The sequence below is a fragment of the Megachile rotundata genome, chromosome 6, assembly GCF_050947335.1.
Source record: "Megachile rotundata isolate GNS110a chromosome 6, iyMegRotu1, whole genome shotgun sequence".
NCBI classification, from domain to species: domain Eukaryota; kingdom Metazoa; phylum Arthropoda; class Insecta; order Hymenoptera; family Megachilidae; genus Megachile; species Megachile rotundata.
This window is the reverse complement of record NC_134988.1, coordinates 9,724,907-9,750,249: the sequence shown is the minus strand read 5'-3', so window position 1 is coordinate 9,750,249 and position 25,343 is coordinate 9,724,907. Positions and strand designations below refer to the sequence as shown.

Sequence of the window (25,343 nt, the reverse complement as noted above, 5' to 3'; positions counted from 1 at the left end):
GTTTGAAGATGTTTAATTTTTATGATGAAAAATATGAGTGTCTGTGAGTTTCTTTGTGGGAATCTGTCCACAGTGGCTGTCGATTAAGATTAATTTAAATGTTTGATGATTTGGATCATCATGGGAGTAGAATAAAAAGTAGACAGAATTACTAAACATTAGATCGTATATTTTGAAATTTCTTTGCTCGTATGTTCCCTTAAAACACTTGTTAAACTCTCGCAACAAGAAACCATACATAAACCGATGAAAACGTAAATACTAATGAATCTTACACGATCGTAAAGCCTAATATTACTAACCTTAATTAATATAATAACTTACGAATTAAGATATTTTATTATATTTAACTATGTACACATAATTCACGTGAGATTTTTAATGTTACGTTAAAACCATTCTTACATACATACATACATACAACAACAACGCACGCACACACACGCTCGCGTTTTACATTGAAATCGTGATCGCGTGTTGAGGGGGTTGGCTCAAGGCACACGGCTCTCTCTTACAGTTTCATTTCCTTCTCGAAAACAGCCTCTATATTTTTCGTGTTTTTATCTTTTATTGTCATTAAAATTCGATCTAAGAATCTACAATTCGTACGCGTAGCAGTAAAGCCAAATAAAACTCGTTTTACCGAGAAGGTAATAAAAGTCGAAGATTAAAATCGGCACGATTAAAAATTGCATAACAACGCGACTTCTCTCGAGGCATACGTTTACGTACGGTTTCGAAAAGAGTTTAACAAGTATTTTGTAAAAACATACCGCGTACACGTTTATTGCATCTCGTTCGCGGACATTTCGATACAGAATACGCCGTTTTACAATTTTACTTTCGTTTCTCTCGTACGTATACTTGGATCCTCGGGGTTCTCGGTCCTTGCGCGTGGGTATGGGGACCCCGGTTTCGCTCTCCATCTTGTTTTCTTCTACGTACTCTCGATACGTTCTTTAAGTTCTTCAGATCCCCTCCCCAGAAAAGCCTCGAAATCTTCGGGCAATTCGAGCGAATTTAACAGCAACAATAATAAATGCCATCGTAACTCGCAAGATTCTGTTACACTCTCAGAAACTGTGGGATCTTCAGATCCCTGAGCAAACGATGTATCCTATATATTTTTCTGAGCGTATCTTGCGAGTCTGCAGAAGCGAACGAACCCATTTATTATTTAATTTGTTGAAATTCATTCGAATCGCATCCCCGTGCGTATCATAAATTTCTCGTTTAAAATCTAACTTAACGCGACGGTACCACTGGATACAAGTACAGCGGTTGGCGGTTTCTAAGGCAAAGATTGCACGTTTCCATACGTTTCGTATAAATGTCGGAGATCCGATCGTCAGTCGGCGGTTCGTGAATTTGTCTTGACAATGAGTGGCAATTTCTGAATCCTCCACGAAGCGTTGATCGCGGCTCGTTAAAATAAATCCCTAGGTAAAAATCGTGGTCAGAACTTCGTTCTAGCAAAATTGAAAATAATACTGAGCATATAAGAAGAATTGTATCGCGATCGACACGAGCGTCGCCATCTTGGATCCCCGTCGGTGTTCACTGAAATTCCTCCCGAGCGCGTTTCACGAGGATAACGAAAAGTGCTAACAGACCCAACAGAACGAAGACCACAGGGGTCACAACGCGATCGTAGTCCTCCCATCGGTTTTCGGGGTCGATTATCTGTCTCGAAAATAGTCCAGAAAAATCACGCGCGACTACGAATCCGTCGCAAAGTCCGACGGTGTGAAGGTGCTGCTAGGTCAGCCATGACGGGACCAAGTTTCAGCGATCTCGGGTTCTTCAGGTCACAAGCCTAACACCGTGTGAGGATGAGCGTGCTGATGAGAGTGCGAATGCAGAGGTCCAGATGGCGGGCTCAAAGTCAAGGTGTGATGGGACGAGTGTCCGAGTCCCAATGGTGGCGAGCCTCCATTCTGCATCAGACCACCCAACATTCCTCCCATTCCGCCGAGGGACAGGCTGGCCATTGCTCCGCTAGGTACTCCTTCCATCGATTTCGGACTTTTCTGGTCTAACTCCTCTCGCTTCTTGCCTTGCTTTCGCTCTTTCGCCCGCCGGTTTTGGAACCATATTTTTACCTGTGGAAACAGAAATTGTTGCGAGTTTTTGGATTAGTTTGGAAGATTATTGGGGGGTAAGACTCTTGGTGAGGGACGCTTGGAAACTTTTTTTTGAATATTTTGAAAGTTTCAGGTTTTAGGGAGATGGGGGAGAAGGTTGGGATTTTGGGAGGTTGGGAGTTTGGAAGGTTGGGAGATTGGAAGGTTGGGACTTTGGAGGGTTGGGACTTTGGAGGGTTGGGACTTTGGAGGGTTGGGATTTCGGAGGGTTGGGACTTTGGAGGGTTGGGACTTTGGAGGGTTGGCACTTTGGAGGGTTGGAATTTTGGAGGGTTGGGATTTCGGAGGGTTGGGATTTCGGAGGGTTGGGATTTCGGAGGGTTGGGACTTTGAAGGGTTGGGACTTTGAAGGGTTGGGACTTTGAAGGGTTGGGACTTTGAAGGGTTGGGACTTTGAAGGGTTGGGACTTTGAAGGGTTGGGACTTTGAAGGGTTGGGACTTTGAAGGGTTGGGATTTTGGTAGGTTGGGATTTTGGAAGGTTGGGATTTTGGAAGGTTAGGACTTTGGAAGGTTGGAACTTTGAGTGATGGGAACTTTGAGTGATGGGAACTTTGAGTGATGGGAACTTTGAGTGATGGGAACTTCGAGTGATGGGAACTTCGAGTGATGGGAACTTCGAGTGATTAGAACTTTGAGTGATTGGCATTTTGAGTGATGGGAACGTTGAGTGATTGGAACTTTGAGCGATGGGAACTTTGAGTGATGGGAACATTGAGTGATTGGAACTTTGAGTGATGGGAACGTTGAGTGATTGGAACTTTGAGTGATGGGAACTTTGAGTGATTGGAACTTTGAGTGATGGGAACTTTGAGTGATGGGAACTTTGAGTGATGGGAACTTTGAGTGATGGGAACTTTGAGTGATGGGAACTTTGAGTGATTGGAACTTTGAGTGATGGGAACTTTGAGTGATTGGAACTTTGAGTGATGGGAACTTCGAGTGATGGGAACTTTGAGTGATTGGAACTTTGAGTGATTGGAACTTTGAGAGATTGAAACTTTGAGTGATTGAAACTTTGAGGGATTGAAACTTTGAGGGATTGGAACTTTGAATGGTTGGAGCTATGGAAGGTTGAAACTTGAAGTGGTTCGTAGTTCGCAAGATTCGGACTTTCGAACATCGGATTTTCGAGAGACTGATACTTCGGGAGATTGAGACTTTGAAAGATTGGAACTTTAGGAGATCCTAACTTCAGAAGTTTAGTTCCAAAGTCCCCAGGTTCCAAACTTTACACAAGTTCAAAAATTCTACATTTACGAATTCTCAAATTTTCTCACTTGCGAAGTCACATATTTCCCAAATTCTAAGTTTCTGTAGTTCCTAACAGAACCGCTACTAGTCTGGCTACTGGCGGCCATTTTCACTGCGACCGACGCGCCACTTTCAAATTACAATACAACATCAATCGTCTCTAATGAAACTAAAGCGACTATAATACTTATGAAAATTAATTTACTATATTTTTTAAGTCTTTACATTTCATACAATCATACAATTTATCATACAATTAAACTTTTTTATCATCAGCGACTCATACATGTATTCATTGTTCCAAAATAGCAAAATTAAACACTTTCAAAGTCGCAAAGTCTAAAAATTCATGGTAGAGTTAAACTTTTATATATCAGTTTAACAAATTGACGTGTACTGAACAATTTTAAATATAATCTATTACAAAATAAGTTTCGTGTTAATATTTAACCTTGCAACCTCCATTTTTCTAAAAATGGATCTTCGTTGAGATCTTCAATATCTCTTAAATAATTTTAATCCGGCCGCGTAACTTTATAATTAAAAATCAAAGTAATATTAAAAGATTACCCACCTGTCGTTCAGAGAGCGCTAAATTCGCGGCAAGTTCGGCCTTACGGCGAATCGTGATGTAACGGCTGAAATGGAACTCTTTCTCGAGCTCCAACCGCTGGTGATCCGTATAAACCACTCTGTATTTGTCTTTTGTTCGTGTCTTTCCTGAAAAAAAGAAAGATGACGAAGATAACGGTCGACATTATTACACGCTTAATATCTGCTTCTCTAATTCTTTTGTCAATAACGCGGTTTAAAGAAGATAACGCGCTTTTGACGATCACACTCGCAGCCACATCTTGCCAAGGGGTATTAATAAAGTAATTCGAGCGAGATTTGAAAACATTCAAGCAGGTAAACAATAAATCACTGCTCGAGCAAAAAGTGGGAATGGAGAGGAATAAAAATTGTGAGGAAACTATCCTGGAATATTCTGATTTGATTTCGTGGAGATTATGTGTAGAGCGCGGCTGGTGAGTTGGCAGGTGGTGGAAATGCGGAACTTAGGGGATCATATGTTAACTTAATAGATGTGAACGGTATACATATATAATACTTTGATGTGTATGTTGGTGTTAATTGTTGTGATTTGTCAAATTGTTACATTGGGTTATTGTTTTTTGTTTAGCTGTAATATTGATAGTTATTTGAGGATTGTTAGAAGGATTTGAGAGATGGAGATTTGGAAATTTGGAGAATTTGAGATTTGGAATTGGGAGATTTGAATATTTGAATATTTAGAAATTTGGAATGAGAGATATGTACTTTGTGATTTGTGTTTTGGAAATGTGGAAAAAGATTCCAAAACAGTTAACCTCAATCTTTCTGACAGAGTATCTTGTTTGCGTCCACTGAAGGCGAAGTGCTTCCAACAATTAACGCAACAAGCAAAATAAATTGTTTCTATTAATCATGCTTTGTTGTGGATGCCTTTACGACTTATAAACATGCTTCAGTTATTTTAAAATTTGTATAATTGTACCTAATGTAATGCATTATATCTTAACAGACAGTGGGTAAATACATGTAATATATTATTTTATAAACATATTCTCAAATACTTGTGTTTTTTAATTTTCAAATGCACAATTTTTTAAATTCCTAGAAACCTAAATTTCTAAATTTTTAATTGTTTAATTATCTAACATTCCAAATCTCAAATTTCTACAGTCACAAATCCGTAAATACCCAAATTTGCAAATGTCTTATTTCATAACTCTCAAATTTATAAAGCACCAATTCTACTTTCTTAAACTCACAAATTACCAAATGTTTAATTGTACAAATTTTAAAATCTTTACATTTGTAAATCCCCAAATCTTCAAATCCTTAAACACCCAAATTTTCAAATTCCCAAATCCCCAAATCTTCAAATTCCCAAATCTTCAAATCCTTAAACACCCAAACACCCAAACTCCCAAGTTCCCAAGTTCCCAAGTTCCCAAGTTCCCAAGTTCCCAAATTCCCAAATCCCCAAATTCTCAAATTCTCAAATTCTCAAATTCTCAAATTCTCAAATTCTCAAATTCCCAAATCCCCAAATCCCCAAATCTTCAAATCCTTAAACACCCAAACTCCCAAGTTCCCAAATTCCCAAATCCCCAAATGAACAAATTCTCAAATTCCCAAATCCCCAAATTAACAAATTCTTAAATCCCCAAATCTCCAAATTTCCAAGTATGTTAAAATGCACAATTCCAAATGCCTAAATTCCCAAATTCCCAAATTCTTAAATCCTCAAAGTCTCAAATATTAAAATCTTTCCATTCACAAATTCCCATACTTCCCCTATTGCAAAATTTCAAAACCTCCAAATCTCCACATCACAAACCTCATAAAAATCCAAATCTTCAATTTCCCAAAAACCTCTTTCCAAGTTTCCCAATTCCAAATCTCCTAACTTCTAAATTTCCCAATTCCACCTACCCCAATTCCAAATTTCGCAATTCCCAATTTTCCAACTCCCAATCGCCCCTAAACCTTCAACTAACAATTACCCTAATACCAAAATCGAAATCCCCAAAACCAAAATAACATCCACGAAATCTACAAAACAAATCTGTAAACATCTCCACAAAAATCTCTAAACATCCATACAAAAATCTGAAGGACCATTGATTCCAATAAACCCAGAAACATTCTCCAAAAGATATCCGAAGGGGCTTCGATAAAATGGCAGAGGGCAAAGCGTGTTTCGCGACGGTGTGAATTGAACGTGGCATTGAAAACGATTACACGAGTATAGTACAAAATCTACGAACGTGTAGGAAGGGAACGAAACGGAACGGGAACGAAAACGGGAACGACGGGAAGGGAAGAGAAGGGAACGGGACGGAACGAGAGAAAGGAAAACGATTAGATAAGGCCTGGCCGGCAAAGATCAAAGGCGTGCACGTTAATCCACCACTCCTCGATAAGAATGCTCGAGGCCTTCGAGACATCACGAATAAGCTTCGACCTTACGGTTTTCGATGGTACGCATGTATATATATGTAGATGGATTCAGCATGGCTGGCACGAAATCACGAACGTTACTGAAACACGTACGCTCGTGGAAAATATCAATTTCTATGTGTGTGCTCTTCTTAAAGGAGTATTTGTGTGTGGTTGATTGTGTGTAGAGTGGTGTGATCAATTTTTTGGGGGAGATGAATTTTGGAATTTTGGGATTTTGGGAATTTTGGGAATTTTGGGAATTTTGGGAATTTTGGGAACTTTGGGAACTTTGGGAATTTTGGGAATTTTGGGAATTTTGGGAATTTTGAGAATTTTTAGAATTTTAGCAAGTTTGAAATTGGGGGATTTGGAATTTTGGAAGTGGGAGATTTGATATTTTGAAATTTTGCAACGGGCAGATCTGGCAACTTTGGAATTTTGGAATTTGGGAGATCTGGAATTTGAGAGATTTGGAATTTGAGAGATTTGGAATTTAAAAGATTTGGAATTTGAGAGATTTGGAATTTGAGAGATTTGGAATTAGGGAGATTTGGAATTTGAGAGATTTGGAATTAGGGAGATTTGGAATTAGGGAGATTTGGAATTAGGGAAATTTGGAATTAGGGAGATTTGGAATTTGGGAGATTTTGAATTTGAGAGATTTGGAATTTGAGAGATCTGAAATTTGAGAGATTTGGAATTTGAGAGATTTGGAATTTGAGAAATTTGGAATTTGAGAGATCTGGAATTTGAGAGATTTGAAATTTGGGAGATTTGGAATTTGAAAGATTTGGAATTTGGGAGATTTGGAATTTGAAAGATTTGGAATTTGGGAGATTTGGAATTTGGGAGATTTGGAATTTGGGAGATTTGGAGTTTGGGAGATTTGGAATTTGGGAGATCTGGAATTTGAGAGATCTGGAGTTAGGGAGATTTGAAATTTGGGAGATTTGGAATTTGAGAGATTTGGAATTTGAGAGATCTGAAATTTGAGAGATTTAGAATTTGAGAGATCTGGAATTTGAAAGATTTGGAATTTGAGAGATTCGGGATTTGAGAGATTTGGAATTTGGGAGATCTGAAATTTGAGAATTTGGAATTTTGAAATTTTAGTACCGCGAAATCTGATATTTTAGAATTTTTAAAGTGAGAAATTTAGGATTTTGAAATTTTGGAACAGAAAGATCTGAGAAATTGGAATTTTGAAATTATAGAATACAGAATTTTGGAATTTTGAAATTATAGAATACAGAATTTTGGAATTTTGAAATTGGACAACATGGAACTTTTATACTTCAGAATTGCAAATAATAAAATTTGGATATTTTGATATTTTAAAATTAGGAAATTTGTAAGCTTGAAATTTTGCACTGGGATGTTTCAAAATTGAAAGACTTCCGAATTGACATAAATAGAATATAAATGTGTACATAGTATAAATATGTATATAGTGTAAACGATCAAATATGACAGCTAAGAGAGGAATTTTCAGTTTTTGCGTAGCTCAGATTGCGGTCGATCGTTATCACGAGTATTTCTAACGCTTTTGCAGGAACGATAGCGCTACAACTCAAACGTACCTTGTAAAGAAGTATAAAACATGTATTCTATCGTGTCGAATGGATAGTACAGTCTCATCAAATATTTTCTAATGTACATTATTATTTGTTCAACTAGATATTACATTAAGACTTTGCAAGGTTCATTAATTATTAAGAACTTGGGTAATAAATTCTCAAAGGCTATAATTTTGTAGGTTATATTTTTTTAAATTTGTAAGGTTATATTTTTGTAAATTTGGAAACTTGCAAATTTAGTGATTTAAGATTTGCAAATTTGAATATTACTAACCTTATAATTCAAAAACTTAAGAATTCAGAGATTTATTACTCTCTATATTTGAAAATTTCCAAATCTAAAGTTTTGTACTAAATTTTCAAATATTAATGTTTCTAACATCACAAGTCCAATCTACATATTGTCACATGGCTCTTAGAGAATGAACTTAATTTAATGAACTAAGATTTTTCATATTTGAACATTACTAAACTTATAATTCAAAAACTTGAGAATTCAGAGATTTATTACTCTCTACATTTGAAAATTTCCAAATCTAAAATTTTATACTAAATTTTCAAATATCAACCTTCCTAACATCACAAGTCCAATCCACATTCTACCACATTGCTTAAAGAGTACCCCACCCTGTTCTTAACATAAAAATTAGAAACAACTTGCTAATATTTCCAGAAATAAAGTTGAGTCACTCAATGTTACCAAACATAACCACCGAATTGATAAAACGACCATCAAACGAGTCAACAATTTGCAAGTCAGAAAGCACAAAGGAGTGTAAACTGCATCCATTCGCGTGTCGTACTTATTTCCGAAGTAAGTTGTTCGACAAAGCAAATATTTGTCATGTTGAGCATAATCGTCGCTCAAACTCGATGCACGTATACAAACATAAAACATCATTAAATCTTATCGACAGACGTATTTTATCTCTGTAGATTGTCATCGAATCAAAAAAAAAAGACGAAAGAGCAGAAAATTCCAAACCCTATACGGCATTACTTTAATTATTGTAACCTTCGTTTTTAAGCTAACGATCATTTCCTGGCGTGTTTCGGCATCTTTTTATTTGTCATTATCAACCGAAAAAGAGAAAGAAAGAAGTTGTGCAACATGGAATTGTTGCCACCTCAAGTTTTAGCCGTTTGGGTTGTATCCACTTAAACTTTTACGTCCGAATAAAAAAGGTCTATCGAAATCCCTCGAGGACAACGTTGTTTGACGGGGAGAACGGTCGATTTTTCGTTGTAACGCGATTGTGTGCGAGTCGGCAAGGATTACCGGCGGCCTTTTTCATCTTTCTGATATCGGAAACCGGTCGGTTCCTTGTCAACGCACGGATCTACTGCTGGTGATCTCAATAGAGTAATTGTTACACCAGGTCAGTCATGTTCATAGCAAATCTATTGTACTCTGTTACAATCGTTTCAGTATTGCAAGTTGCAATTTTAGAGGTTACATTGCTTAGTTTTAGGAGGTTATATTTTGCATTTGTAAAGTTAGGTTATGTTACGAGCGAGTATGAAACCATTTTGTTATTTTATCGATTTCAAAGTTTACTTTGTGTGAAATTTTTTCATTGTTAGCTTCGATATGTGATATTAATATATGATGTTTAAAAAATTGCAAATTTTACAAGAAATTACTAAAAGTATTGTCTAAACTGTTGTCTAAAATGTCGTCTACAATGCTGTCTTAAATGTTGTCTAAAATGTCGTCTAAAATGCTGTTTTAAATGTTGTCTAAAATGCTGTCTTAAATGTTGTCTAAAATGTCTAAAATGCTGTTTTAAATGTTGTCTAAAATGTCTAAAATGCTGTTTTAAATGTTGTCTAAAATGCTGTCTTAAATGTTGTCTAAAATGCTGTCTTAAATGTTGTTCAAAATGTAGTCTAAAATGTTGTGTAAAATGTTGTCTTAAATATTGTCTATAATATTGTCTATAATATTGTCTAAAATATTGTCTAAAATATTGTCTAAAATATTGTCTAAAATATTGTCTAAAATATTGTCTAAAATATTGTCTAAAACATTGTCCATAATATTGTCTATAATATTGTCCAAAATATTGTCTGTAATACTGTCATAATACTGTCTATAATATTATCAATAATATTGTTTGAATCATTGTTTAAAATATTGATTAAAACATTGTCTAAAAATTTATTTAAAAATCTGTTTAAAAATTTATCTAAAAAATTGTTTTACATATTATCTTGAATATTGTCTTAAATATTGTCATAAATATTGTCATAAATATTGTCATAAATATTGTCATAAATATTGTCTTAAATATTATCTTAAATATTGTCTCAAATATCGTCTGAAAAATTGTCTAAAAAATTGTAAAAGACATTAAAATATATTATAATAAAACATATCAAGTACATCAAGCATATAATATTAATATTCAACAATTATCACTAAAGCAGCCAGTCAAAATGACTGGTTTGAGGTTCCACAATTAATATTGTCTAAAAATTGTGTCGTACTTTTATTAAAATGTCTCTCATGCTTGATCAAGACAAAGAATAATAGTTGTACATATTAATTAATCCTACAATATGTACTTATTTATTTTCCCATCTCATTTTTGATTTTAAAAGCAAGTACACATATAACGCCAATATTTCTAACAATTTTAAACTACATTTTTAATAATCATTTAAAATAATCATTTCTCCCAAAGTCTTTTAAATTTGTCTCTACATAAGAAGAGTCTCTTCGATAAGACCAGTTGTAAGCCAACTCCGTCAGCAAGATATTTAACCAAATGGAAGAATTCGAGAATCGTGTTGCAATATTTGCGCAAAGATTACGTTCTTTCGAAACACGGGTCTAATTTAATTAAAAGTGTCCACACGACAAAACAAAAAAAAAAAAGGAAGAAAACCAGTCGGTTTAACTGTCACAAATTCGTGTTTAATCAAGCGAAACTGTCCGACGATTTGATCGTTTCACTCTAACCATTTCTGGTTGGAGATATTTTGCGTACGAGTGAGAATAAAAAGAGACAAGAAGAGGGGTGAGCGAGGGAGTAAAGAAACAGGGCTCGTGGGACTCGTTGCCACCCCATTATAGCGTTTGCTCTTCCATTTCGCACGGTGAAATGGTGAAACCGCGTGTCCCGCTTTTCCTGACTGTCTTCTGACAACCCCCCTTCTATATAGCCGATCTCCTACGCTTCGCGACTCGCACGGGTACCATTCGTCAACGGCATCACAATTACCTCTATTGTGCCGTGTAACATTTGTATATTGCATATCAAGTATCCGACGCACGTTCAGCGAGAACCTGTCTAGCTGATTAATCTTGCCATTCTGAATTATGAGATTTCTTTCCTTTTAGTGCGATGGAGATATACACTTTTGAGGTGTTCTTTAACGTGGATTTATTCGATTGGACTCTCAAATTTAAATTATTGGTTTTTGTTTTATGTTGGTTCTACTTTGAAATTTTAAGGTTGCGATTTTCAATCTTTTTTCGGTCATAGATTGACAAGCTTTTAGGTTTTTAAATTTTTAGAGCCTTGAGTTTTAGGGTGCTGGAGGTTCTGTATTTCTGAATTTTTGGATTTTCGTGGTTCTAGAGTTTTAGATTTTTGGATTAAGTTAAAATTGTAGATTTGGAAGTTTAGGGGTTCTCAAGTTTTTATATTCCTAAATTTGAAGATTCTTGAACTTCAAGCTTTCCAAATTTGAAGGTTCTTGAACTTCAAGCTTTCCAAATTTGAAGGTTCTCAAATTTTTACATCCCCAACTTCTTAGGTTTCTAAATTCCTAAGTCTCTAAATTCTCAATCTTTATAAAATCCTAACTGTCTATTATAAATTGCTAAATTTATAAATTTCCGAACTTCTAAGTTGTTGAACTCTCTAAATACCAATATTTTTAATTTTCTATATTTTTAGATTTATGAATTTCTAAATTTCTACACTTCCAAATTCGTAGACTTCCAAATTTCTACACTTTCGAATTCCTACACTTCCAAATTTCTATACTTTCAAATTCCTACCATTCCGAATTCCTACACTTCCAAATTTCTATACTTTCAAATTCCTACCATTCCGAATTTCTACACTTCTAAGCTTCTAAATTCCTAAATTCTTAAATGCCTAAGTTGTCAAAATTCTCAAATTGCCAATTTCCCAAAAACCTAAATTTCAGAATTTCTATATTTCTAAGTTACTAAAGTAAAAAATTCTCAAAAACATCAAAAGTTCCACTTCTCTATTTTTCTAAACTTCCCAGTATTTTTATCAAATAAAATACCTACTATATTTTATCATAAAATGGTATTCTATATGTAGTAATAAAAGAATACATTTTACGTCTAAAAACCTTCTTGGATTTATTTTAAACTAAATTCTATAATATCTCAAGATTTTCAAGCTTGCCTACAATGAAGAAACCTCCGAATACAAATATGTATTGACCGTAATTTATATTAATTTCAAACTTGAAAAGCAAACCTTGTGTCGTGTATTATCGCGAACTTGCATTATTACAATTTATATTATAACAAGTAATTACTTATTTTATTTGTACTCAATTATTCACCACAAAACAACAAAATTTAGAACAAAATCGTATTTCACAAAAGCTAGTTTAGAAACACATTCAAAGACGCCGTAAGATGAAGCAGCGAAACAGGCTCCAAAATGGAGGACACCGAAATACATCTGCAACTGAAACTTTCTCCATAATACGCGCCGAAACATCTCTTTTTATTTTATTAAATACGTCATGAAAATTTAATTTCCTTCACTCAAAAGAATTATTCTATAAAAAAGCAATTATTTAATAATAGATATTGCTTTCAATAGTATGAGAACGACGTTCATGTTTTTGATTAATATGCAATTCTATAAAGTTTGTTAAAATCTCTATATTGGAAGAGACTTTGTTCTACGTCCACTTCTTTCACTCAGAAGAATTATTTTACAAAAAACAATTGTTTAATAATAGATACTAGCAATACATATAAAATTCATATGCAATAGTATGAAGATATACATCTTTTTTATTAATACACAATTTTGTAAACTGTCCTAAAGTCTCCATATTGGAACACACTCTATCCCATTCCTATTTTCTTCCTCTCAAAAGAATTATTTTACAAAAAGCAATTGTTTAATAGCAAATATTGCTCTTAGCAATACAAATAATATTCATATAGAAGGAAGACATTCGTGTCTTTTACTAATACATAATTTTTGTAAACTGTCCTAAAGTCTCCATATTGAAACACACTCTATCCCATTCCTATTTTCTTCCTCTCAAAAGAATTATTTTACAAAAAGTAATTGTTTAATAACAAATATTACTCTTAGCAATGCAAATAATATTCATATAGAAGGAAGACATTCGTGTCTTTTACTAATACATAATTTTTGTAAACTGTCCTAAAGTCTCCATATTGGAACACACTCTATCCCATTTCTATTTTCTTCCTCTCCAAAAAATATACAAAAAGCAATTGTCTAACAAACACTACTTTCAAAATACTATTCACATACAAAAACCTCTACATATATTTTTATTTAAAATGCACTTGTATAAACTGTCTCACTAATTATATAAACTATCTATCTAAAATACTTCGTCGCGATTAAGTTCGAAAAACTACCTCCACAAAAAGTTTCACAAGGCTTCTTTGGTACGCGTGCTACGTCCAAAGATGGAACAGGTCGAGTTTTATTGGAGAGCTTAGAACGGTTTCGAAATAGCCTCAAACAATGTCAGAATGCATCCCAGGCCGAAACAAGGTATAGAAACGCACCTCTGAATCGAACATCGTGGCTTCTTCGTGTACAAATAAGTTTAGTCTAGGTTTAGGTATACGCGAAGTTTCCCTTCATCTTATTATTGTGTTTCCCTGTCACACTGACTTAATTGTCGACCCTCAAGTTTAGGGTAAAATCTTGTTAACAATGTAAAAGGGTCGTACCCGTGCATGAATCAAACCGCTCGGTCCTGTTTCATGGATATGGAGCCGTTTCTCGCGATGACGAATGCACGAAATGTTCCCGAGAAATTGTAGTGGACACCACCCTAAGTTGACGACCAGTTATAATTAGCCTTTACTGTTGGCAAAACAAACTGCTTGAATAACTTTATGACTTAATTGTATCGGGACCGAAGATTTTGTAAAGCGTAAAAGGTGGAAAAACCTTGTGATTGTGTTTAATGTGGGGAGTACTAGTAGTTGTTTGAGATGTATGAATTTTTGGTGGTGATTTTGGAAATTATAGAGGTGTGTGAGAATTTTGTATTTGGAAATATTTTAGATGTTTACTGATTTTGATGTTTAATAATTTTGGGGATTTTAAGGTTTTAAAAGTTTAGATGTAAAAATTTGAAAATTATTTAATCATTAAAGTGTCGAGTTGTCAAATTATCAAGCTATCAAATGAGTAAATTAGTAAATTATCAAAATTCAACATAACTAAATTAGTAACCCTTCAAATTTGAAATTTTCATAATAAACTAGAAATTTCTGTATTGTCAAGTTCCTAATTTTGAAAATTCTCAAACTTCGCTAAATGAAGGAATTTGGAAATTTGGGAATCTATATGTCTGGGAATTTGAGAGTTCAGAAATCTAAAAATTTAAGAATTTGAGAATCTAGAAATTTGAGAATAAAGAAATCTAGAAATTCAATAATGTAGAAATCTAGAAATTCAAGAATGTAGAAATCTAGAAACCGAAAAATTTGCAAATCTAAAATCTATAAAATCTTGTAATCCACAAATAAAATTAGAAAATTCAGAAATCTAAGAATTTAAAAATCCACAAATCCAAGAATTAGCGCATCAATCTTTAAATTTGCTAATCTACAAAATTAAAAACCCTATAAATTAAAATATTTACAAATTCAGTAATTTAAAAATTTATAAATAAAATATTTTGTAAGCTAAAAAATTAGCCTCTGTAGTTATCCTAATTCCAAGTGTCTCCAACTAATAAAAAGAACGCTGAGAACCGCTCAAATACAGCAATCTTCTCGCGCTACCAAAATGGCGGCCGCCGTCGCGAACGTTCGAATCATTACGATTAATAATGACTGGCAAAAAGTCGTTCAACGAACAGGAACGAACTGGAAAATTTTAGAATACGTTTTGAATTATACGACTATCTGCAATATAACTATGAAACATAGATAATAAAAGGTATTGTGGTAATAAAAGGTATCTTGAGGTACTGCAATGGTAAAGGAACAAGGGACAAGTAGGGTACAACTGTGGAAAGGAAAAGGGTACGAGAAGTTTCTGTACCTAAGCATGATTGTATAAAGCTCTGAATTTTAGGTGAATTTACGTAGTGGAAGATAGAGAAATGTAATGACGATTTTGTAATATGCAGTGATGCAGATTTAGTTTTAAATTGAACGAGTTTATATTGTGTACTTTTAATACAAGTATTAGTGAAATATTTTTGGTACACGTTCAGTAATATTTAGCGGGTCATTATAAATTTATTTGTAGAGTAAAATATAGTTTTCTTTTTCTTTTATGGAGTTTACAAGAACATACAAGAGCTTACAAGAACTTACAAGATTTTTTGACAAGACTTCTCTACAAGAGTTAGCACCTAATTTGGAAGTAGTTAATGCATAATAGTTAATTCACAAGTAACTCATTCATAATAATTTTTGTAAATTTCTATAATATGTATAGAAAATGTAAATGAATCTTAGGTTTCCGAAGAATGTGAAGTCTTAAGAGAAGTTTCTAAGAAAACTATTTAGTATCTTTTCCTCTATCTTTCTTAGGTAGGAGTTCTTCAACCCCCTTTATAAGTAGTTAATACATAATAGTTAATTCACAAGTAGTTCATTCATAATAATTTTGTAAATTTCTACAATAGAAAATATAAAAAAATCTTATTTTTCCTAAAAACATGAAGGCTTAAGAAAAATTCCTAACAACACTATTTAATATTTTTTCCTCTATCTTCCTCAGGTACAAGTTCTATAGCCTCCCTTTTCTAAATGCGTCACTGCAAAATTACGAGAATTACCATAATCAGTAAATCTACCAAAATTGCTATTAATCATAAATTTAATTATACACGAGATAGCAAATGATTTCAAATGTATAATTCAATGAAGTAAAACCATGCAGCATAATCGACGAAAATTTCATCGAAACGATCATGCCATACTGCAATAATTATTATTCATGCTTTAGATAATGAATAATATCAACACATGCAATCGAACGCAATTTCTAATATAATATACATGTAACAAGGGTATTAAAGCAACGACGGGAATGCAATAATCGAGCGATAATGATTGTAACATCGTACCGAGGGCGTCGATGGTGCAAAGCTCGTGAATCGTTGAACCTGCACTTGCGTTGCAGTTTATTGTTATGTTGCATGCTGCAACATGAGAAAATATAGTTGCTTAATTGTTGCATATCTTTTATTGTTTCTCATCCACTTTTCTCTTTAAAACAACACTTCTCTGTTTGACAACCATTTTTTTTTGAAAGGATATTTTTTTTAGGAGATGAAACATTCTTTTGAAACATTTTTCTGTGAGAACCATTTCCTTTTGAAATGACATTTTTGTATGAAATTTATATTTGTTTTTGAGACAATATTTTTCTCTAAAGAACATTTTTATTTAAAATAACATTTTTCTTAGAGATGCAATTTTGTTAATAACATTTTTTTCTGAAGTCTATTTTTCTTTTTTAAATAACATTTTTTCCTGCTTCAAATCCATTTTCTTTTGAAACAGCACTTTAGGTAATTTAATATTAATTTTCGTTTGAAATAAAACTTTTCAGCATTAATTTTTAGTCAAACGAGGATTAAAATGAAGACCAGTGATTTAGTTTTGGAGGAACTCGAAACGTAATGATTTTTGGGGTCCCATTAAAAATTGCAATTTATGCCTTAGAAATAAATTTGAAGAAAAGTATAATATTGCTAATTACCAAGAGTAAGTATTACACGATTTACTTATAACAACAATAAAAAATTAAATTTTCATCTATTTGTAAAATTGTAAAATTGTAAAATTGTAAAATTGTAAAATTGTAAAATTGTAAAATTGTAAAATTCTAAAATTATAAATCCTACACCATTTGTCAAATTATAACTTGTACACCATTTCTTAAACTACAAATATTTACAACAAAACAATGAATTAAAATTAACAGTGCTGGGCCCCAAACAACCCCCTCATCATAAATCCTCCACCGTCGCCATAATTTTCAAAAATCTACCACACCAAATCTCTCAACAATCTTCGATTTTACACCCGACAGTTAATTCCCTTAATAACTGATCTTCAATTTTGTATACGAAAATACAAGAACAATTAGAACGTAATATATGTAGTAATTTTATCGGTAGAAATACTTGTTTCGGTAGGATTTGAACAGGTAACATTATACGTGTATAGTTGGTCCGGTTGAAAATCGAGGCGACACCAAGAGGACGGAGATTATCTCACAAATATTTGAGAGCAATTAGATGTTTGCTCGTCTGTTACCGTGTTTACATTGTTCGCCATATCTAGACCTTAGAGACGTGTTTATAACCGAGCACGATGTGCACGAAGTACTCCACGGTTGTTTCTCCGAAACGTTTCTCCATTTTGATACCGTGAATCGTGTAGTAATTATAATCGAATCAATTTACCTAATCGAATTTTATACTGACGGAAGAGTTCTAGTTTATATTCTAATTTTATTAAGAAATAATAATTAATGGAAAGATGTAGTTGTGGAGCACAGTTCTTGCAAACAAAATGGCGGAACGAAAAGAGGAACCGCTTGTTTAAACTTGCTTAAGTGGATGTTGGATGTTTGGAAATGTTCAAAGTTATTAAGTTGAAGATTTCTAAAATTATAAATATGCAAATTTCAAAATGTATAAAGGAAACTTTTAAATTTGCAAATCTTCTAATACTCAACTTAATAAATTAGTAAATTTGATGATTTGGTAATTTTTAAATGTAGTAAGCTTCAAGTGCATACATTTCCAAATTCTGAATTTATAAATTTAGAAGCTTTCAAAGTTACAAATTTAAAAATTTGGAAATAATCAAAATTGATGAAATTTTCCAATTCCCAAATTCCCAATTTTCTAATTTCCAAATTGTCAAATTTCCTAAACTCCAAATATCCAAACTTGCAAACCCCAAATTCTCAAATTTGCTAAATTCCAAATATCCAAATTTGCAAACACCAAATTCTCAAATTTCCTAAACTCCAAATATCCAAATTTGCAAACCCCAAATTCTCAAATTTCCTAAACATCAAATATCCAAATTTGCAAACCCCAAATTCTCAAATTTCCTAAACTCCAAATATCCAAATTTGCAAACCCCAAATTCTCAAATTTCCTAAACTCCAAATATCCAAATTTGCAAACCTCAAATTCTCAAATTTCCTAAACTCCAAATATCCAAAATTTCAAATCCTAAATTCACAAATTTCCTAAACTCCAAATACCTAAATTTGCAAACCTCAAATTCTTAAATTTAATAATTTCCAAACTCCCAAATTTAAAAAAATCAAAAATTAAAAATTCCCCAATTCCTAAATCCTCAACTTCCCAAATTCACAAATTTCTAAAACTTAAAATTTCCAGATTTCTAAATCATCCAATTCTCAAATTTCCAAAACCCCAAAATTTTCAAATCCCAAAGTTATCAGCTTAAAAAATTTGCAAACTGCAAGAAAAGTGTCTCCATCACTCTTCCAAGTTAAACACGATGCTTCTAGCACATTCCAGCCGCTAGTAGAACCTTCTCGCCATTTTGTCTTCCGAAGCCTCCTAACTCATTTCTTAAATTCTAAATTCTAAACCTTAATCTTTCAAAATTTCTCTACTCTCAAATAAACAATATACAAATATATTAATTTACAAATTCATGAACTATAATCAAACGATTCATATTTAACAATTCCAGTTTTAAATCGTAACGTGCTAAGGTGTTACAAAGACTACCTGAACCGACGATGCGGAACAGGCAATATCGATCAGTTACGTTGACAAACATCGATTATAAACAGCACATTTCTTCACGGTCGATTTTCAATGAAGAAACGTCAATTCACATCTACTCTTCGTACATCAAAAATTTAAATATAATCTTCCCGAATATTTTAGTATCATTTAAATTACAATTTACAATTTATGCTCCTCTTTGAAATTTCACAATTTCTCACCGTTTGTGCTTTTTAATAAAATCTTCAAATTTCGTAAACAGAGTCTAGCAATGGTACCCTTGTGTCGAAGTTGTAAATATCGTATGTTGATACAGAAAAACAACGTCCTAGGATACTGTGCTTACTTCGAAATCTGAATTAGGTTAACAGTTATGAGATATTCCTAAGATTTTGCCAGAGAATATTGTACAGTTTCTATTCAGAAATGATTGTTTTTGAAAGGATTTCTTGATCAACGTACAGACTGTTTGAAATAATTTTGGGTGTCGTTGATTAATTTTATGTAAACAATTAGAGCAAATTACATTCTGACGCAACAAGCAGCCGTTATCTGAGGTACCATTTTAGAATTAAGTTTCTTGGGCTGCTCGAGGACCTGTGCGTGCGTCACGAGAAGAGCTCTGAATTGAGTGCTAATTTCGATGTAAGTAGTATTTGTGTCTGATTATTAAGACCAATTTTAGGATATTCAAATTTGAAAGAGGTGTTTGTACATTTTTGGGACTGGATTTTCTTTCTGTATTTTTCTGGTTTTAGTCTTTTGAATTTTCGTGTTTTTACATTGTTAATTTGGGGTTTTTTAAGATTTCTGATTCTCAAATTTTTAAGTTAACAAGTTTTTGGATTCTCAAATTTCCAAGTTAACAATTTTCTAGATTCTCAAATTTCCAAGTTAACAAGCTTGCAGATTCTCAAATTTTTAAATTAACAAGTTAACAAGTTTTTGGATTCTCAAATTTCCAAGTTAACAATTTTCTAGATTCTCAAATTTCCAAGTTAACAAGTTTGCAAATTCTCAAATTTTTAATTAACAAATTTCTAGATTCTCAAATTTCCAAGTTAACAAGTTTCTAGATTCTCAAATTTTTAAACTAACAAGTTTCCAAACTCTAAAATTTCCAAATTAACAAGTTTGCAGATTCTTAAATTTTTAAACTAACAAGTTCCCAGATTCTCAAGTTCCTAAATTAGCAAGTTTCCAAATCTTCAAATTCCAACATTAGCAAGTTACCAAATCTCCAAATTCCCAAATTAACAAATTACCAAATCTCCAAATTTGTACATTAACAAGTTACCAAATCTCCAAATTTGTACATTAACAAGTTACCAAATCTCCAAAATCCTCCATTACCAAGTAACCAAATCCCCAAATGCAGAATTTCCCTTTTCAAATCCGCAAATTCCCAAATCCCCAAGTTTCCCAATTTTCAAATCCACAAAACTTTGAAAGTTCCGAACAAATACATTACTTTGCTACAGTTCCTTAAACCTAAACTTCACATGATTTAATCTAATTCTTCCACATCTCAAAAACTACCACTCTCCGCAAAGTCGTATTCCTTTCAGAGCTCATCTTGTCGCGCGCGCACCCCGTGGTACCCACCTTGATTTCAATTTACCTTGCGTCAAACTTGCATTTCATTTCTAATTTTTTGCTACAAATCTCATTCAAACTGCATTTCAATTCTAATTCTCATTAAAAGTCTCTCTTGAATTTCAAATATTTATTAGAAACCTCAACTAACTTGGGTTTCAATTGTATCTTCCTCAAAAATCTCATCTAACTCAAATTTCAATTCAGCCATGCGTTCAAAATTTCAACCCCTAGCTCGACTTTACATTTCGTCAAGAATCTTAACTAACTTAGATTTTAACTTAAATTTTCGTCAAAAATCCCATCTAACTTGAATTTCAAATTTAACTTGCGCTAAGAGTCTCAACCGACCTGGACTCAAATGCAACTTTCGTTATACATTTTAACCAACTTGGATTTCAAGTCTAACTGACGTTAGAAGTCTCAGTTAACCTGTATTTCAAATCCAAGTTACGCTAAAAGTCTCAACCCACTTGGATTTCAAATCTGACTCAAGTTACGAGTCTCAACATACTTGGTTTAGAATCTAACTTACTTTAAAAGTCTCAATAAAGCAGGATTTCAAACTCAAATAGCGCTAAAAGTCTCAATCTACCTTGAGTACAAATGTAACTCAAGTTACGAGTCCCAACCAACTTGGTTCAGAATCTAACTTACTTTAAGAGCCTCAAGCAACCTGGATCCAGCCTGCGCTAAAAGTCTCAACCAACCTGAATCCAACTTGCGTTAAAAGTCTCAACCAACCAGGATCCAACTTACATCAAGACTCTACTCTCAACATCAATCCTCACCCATCCTCGCATTCCACCTTTCACCAACTATAACAGCCTCCCATTCTCTCTATCAATAATTTCAACTAACCTGGATTTGGTTGACTCTGATACGACGTCTTCTTCATCCACTCATAAGGGCTTCTGATCTGTCCCGGTCTCATAGGCGTCGTATTATTATTATTATGGCTAGTATTATTATTATTAGTGGTCGAATTATTATTATTATTAGCCGGCGGAGTGGATGGTGTTCCAGGATTGCTGATCTCGCTCCCGCTGACGGTGATGGGCGGGCTAGGTTCTCCAGCGCCCACGTTGGGGCTGGTCTCGTCTCCGCTCCAGTCTGTCACCGTGGTCATCTGCGGTTGTTGCTGGTACTGATGTTGGTACTGTATGTGGGTGTAGTGATGCGTGTGAGGATGCGACCAATTGGAGAGCATCTCCGCGTGGTCCAGATACTGTTGAGGGGCTTGATGGTGGGCAGGGTGCGTGTGCCCGTGCGGGTACCCGTACCAATATTGCTGTCCACCGTCGGTGGACGTGATCGCCGTGTGTTGTTGCGCCTGTTGCGTCTGACCGTGTTGCTGGACCTGCTGGACCAACTGTTGTTGTCCAGCCGGCTGCTGCTGGCGGTACATCGCCAGGGGGTTGTAATACGAGACCATACCGATGCTGCTGATGTCCGTCATGGGGCCGGGCTGATTCCGTGCACCCGTCGCACGTAACTGATTGCTAATAAAATTAATCACGGAACGTTCAAGATCACAGGACGACACCGATCACTGGCGGAAACGGAGCGATCTGCACGACGACGTGACGTCGACTGAGTTCAACGGACCGTCGGGTCTCCCATCACGGGACAACTATAACGTTCGCGTTAACGACCAACTTTTCGGAGAGACACTGACACTAGACACCGAACCGACGACTGTCTGCTGCTCTATGATTACGAAGGGTGCGACCGAACCGAAACGACGTGTCCGCCTACGGCACGGTCTCATCCCCACCGCCACCAAACGTCCACCAATCAAGGAACACCGATTCTAGCGTTGTTCGTAATGGCGTCCCGGCAACGATACAACCGAAGGAGATATCAGTGGCTGATAAAAAACGCGGAAGGCGTCTCTCACGCCCCTGATACGAGGCCCGATGTAAAACACGCGAAATAGACAACATTTTTCGCGCTTGACGCGGTTTATCCGCATTTCTTGCTCTTATGGAAATATATCTTGTGCGGGGACAGGGTGGGGACGATCGAACGAGGAACTTGCGGGGGTACTGAATAATCGGGTTAATTATGTGCAAAATATTATAGCTTTTTTAGAAGAATTATTCTTCAAATTTTTTATGTAAATTGATATTTTTTTGTGAATTGATAATTATGATGGTTTCTGTAGGGCCACCCTCTAATGGTGAGTTGTAGAAATATTTATTTAAGTTTTTGTATTGTGTTGCAAATGTGTTACTTAAAATAATATTCTGAGAAATTCTTGTATTTTGTAAAATATTAATAAATATTATTAAAAGTAAACTTTACAATGCATGGAGCTAATGAAAACAACCCTTATATTTGTAACTTTTTATTGTACCTTTTGAGACATTACAAGTTTGCAATATATTATACTTCTTTAACTAAATTTTTTAATAGAAAATACCTGCTTATTATCTTTTTATTAATGTTATCATTTTGTTGAATAAAAAATGTAATACGTTTCTTTCATGTAATTGTAAAATTTGTTAGCAATACATTTAATATTCTCAGTTACATGAACACTTATTATTTACCTAATTAATTCATTAATATATTTTATGTTAAATTGACTTACATGAATAATAAAATGATTTATAAATGACTTATATGAATAATAAAATATATTAATTATATTAACATTATTATATCACAAATAGAATACAACATATTGATACAAATATTTGTAAAAATTCAGAAATTTAAAAAAATAAAATACTTCACAATAATAAAGAAGAAAATATAATTTTTGACAAAAAATAATATTGACAATCTCCCTAATCTCGAATACTCTAATAAGAATGTACATTAAAAACCCACTAGAACTGTATGCAATAAAAAGGCTCAGAGAGCGAAATAATTTGGTAAACATAGACGCGGTTAATCAAAAGGTATGTTTAACAATAATTAGAAAACGCTCGAGTGTTTTGAAAGAATAATACTATGCAAGTAGAAATTATGAATGAAACCGAGTGCGTTCGTTGCAGCAGGCTAACAGATTGACACTATATTTTATTGCGTGGTCGTAACAAAATCATATATAATTAACAATGTATAGCAATTATAAACTGCACCAACCGAGTCCATAAATCAAACAGCCAGGAAAATGATTTAAAGCCAAAAACTCGTGTATGCCGCGAGTATGATTAAGATCGATCATCATCGTTTATTACGTTTACATAAGTGTAAACGAGAATTAAACATTTGCACGTAACAATTGCATTTTACGGTACAATGTTTCTTATCGAACTACCTGAATATCTTGCTATCAACGTTTGTTGGTTGCTGCTTGCACTATTTTACAAAATTTATTTCAAATTTATTTCACTTATTTTATTGTTACAAATTTATTTAGTTTGGTCATTTTATATTTGATAAAATACTAGTTCTTGGTTGTGCTATTTTTCAAAATTTATTTCTAGTTTATTTAATTTGTTTTACTGTCACAAATTTAATTTGGTAAAATACTAGTTGTTGGTTGCACTATTTTGCAAAATTTATTTCAAATTTATTTCACTTATTTTATTGTTACAAATTTATTTAGTGAAATTCGGTCATTTTGTATTTGGCAAAATAATAGTTCTTGGTTGTGCTATTTTGCAAAATTTATTTCAAGTTTATTTAATTTGTTTTACTGTTACAAATTTAATTTTGTGAAATTCGGTCATTTTGTATTTGATACAATGCTAGTTCTTGGTTGTGCTATTTTTCAAAATTTATTTTAAGTTTATTTCATTCATTTTACTGTCGCAAATTTGATTTGGTAAAATTCGATCATTTTGCATTCAATAAAATACTAGATGTTAGTTGCACTATTTTTGAAAATTCACTTCACTGCTCTGTTAAAAATTCTATTTGGTAAATTATGGTTATTTTAATATATTTGATGAAATACAAGTTGGTGGTTGCACTATTTTTTAATATTTATTTTTACCAAAATTTCTATTTCATAAAATATGGTCATTCAATTACATTTGATGAAATACAATTATTTTATAATAATTGATAAAACACTATCGTTCGATTATATTCAATAAAATACAATACTTCGACTGTATTTGATGAATTATAATATTTTGATTGTATTTAATGAAATAGTTCGATGAATTGATAGTTTCATCACATTTCATGAAATATAATAGTTTGATCATATTTGTTAAAATATAATAGTTCGTCCATATTTAATAAAATATAATCATTTAATCATATTTGTTAAAATATAAAAGTTCGTCCATATTTAATAAAATATAATCATTTAATCATATTTGTAAAAATATAAAAGTTCGTCCATATTTAATAAAATATAATCATTTAATCATACTTGTAAAAATATAAAAGTTCGTCCATATTTGATAAAATATAATCATTTAATTGTATTTGTTAAAACATAATAGTTCAATTATATTTGATTAAATATAACATTTTGATTATATTCATTAAAACACAATGTTTATACTAAATTCACTAACTAATAATCAGCTTCCATGTTCATTGCCCAACTCTCAATTAGGATAAGCATAATCCTTGTTTGATCATAGACACTGTTTACTGTTTGCGTATGAAAAATTAACCATAGTCAATAAGTTATTAGTACATGATAATGGTAACATCGTATTGAAATACCGCCAATTGTGTTAGGTGGAAGTCAAAGATAATCTTCCGGTTATAATAGCATCTGTCCCTAAAGGCCGCCGACGGTGACGTGTGTCAAAATATTGACCCCCGTGCGACGCAGTACTTGCGGACCCTTTTCATTTCCTCGCGTCGGTTCGGGGCACTCCGCCTACGGATAC

At 33.4% G+C, this 25,343-nt stretch overlaps 1 protein-coding gene across 2 annotated transcripts; it reads right to left on the bottom strand.

Moving 5' to 3' along the window:
* Nucleotides 1-148: 148 nt before the first annotated feature.
* Nucleotides 149-22,434, bottom strand: cad (homeotic protein caudal). Of its 2 annotated transcripts, XM_076532320.1 has the most exons (4): nt 21,394-22,434; nt 16,276-16,350; nt 3,972-4,117; nt 149-2,102 (listed from the first exon to the last, which is right to left on the bottom strand). In XM_076532320.1, exons 1-4 carry the CDS (start codon nt 21,989-21,991, stop codon nt 1,809-1,811), a joined length of 1,113 nt encoding a protein of 370 aa, XP_076388435.1. In that variant the 5' UTR covers nt 21,992-22,434; the 3' UTR covers nt 149-1,808. The 2 variants fall into 2 exon arrangements, with proteins under 2 accessions (XP_076388435.1, XP_003703198.1); XM_003703150.3 differs by lacking the exon at nt 16,276-16,350 and having other exon boundaries at nt 21,394-22,416.
* Nucleotides 22,435-25,343: the final 2,909 nt, after the last annotated feature.

Excerpts from the sequence above, each read along its gene's own strand:
- cad (XM_076532320.1), bottom strand. The coding sequence starts at position 21,991 with ATGACGGACATCAGCAGCATCGGTATGGTCTCGTATTACAACCCCCTG. Across the intron at positions 16,351-21,393 it reads TCAGAGTCAACCAAATCCAG|CATGCAACATAACAATAAAC; the intron begins GTTAGTTGAAAT and ends CTCATGTTGCAG. Across the intron at positions 4,118-16,275 it reads TTGCACCATCGACGCCCTCG|GAAAGACACGAACAAAAGAC; the intron begins GTACGATGTTAC and ends TCTTTTTTTCAG.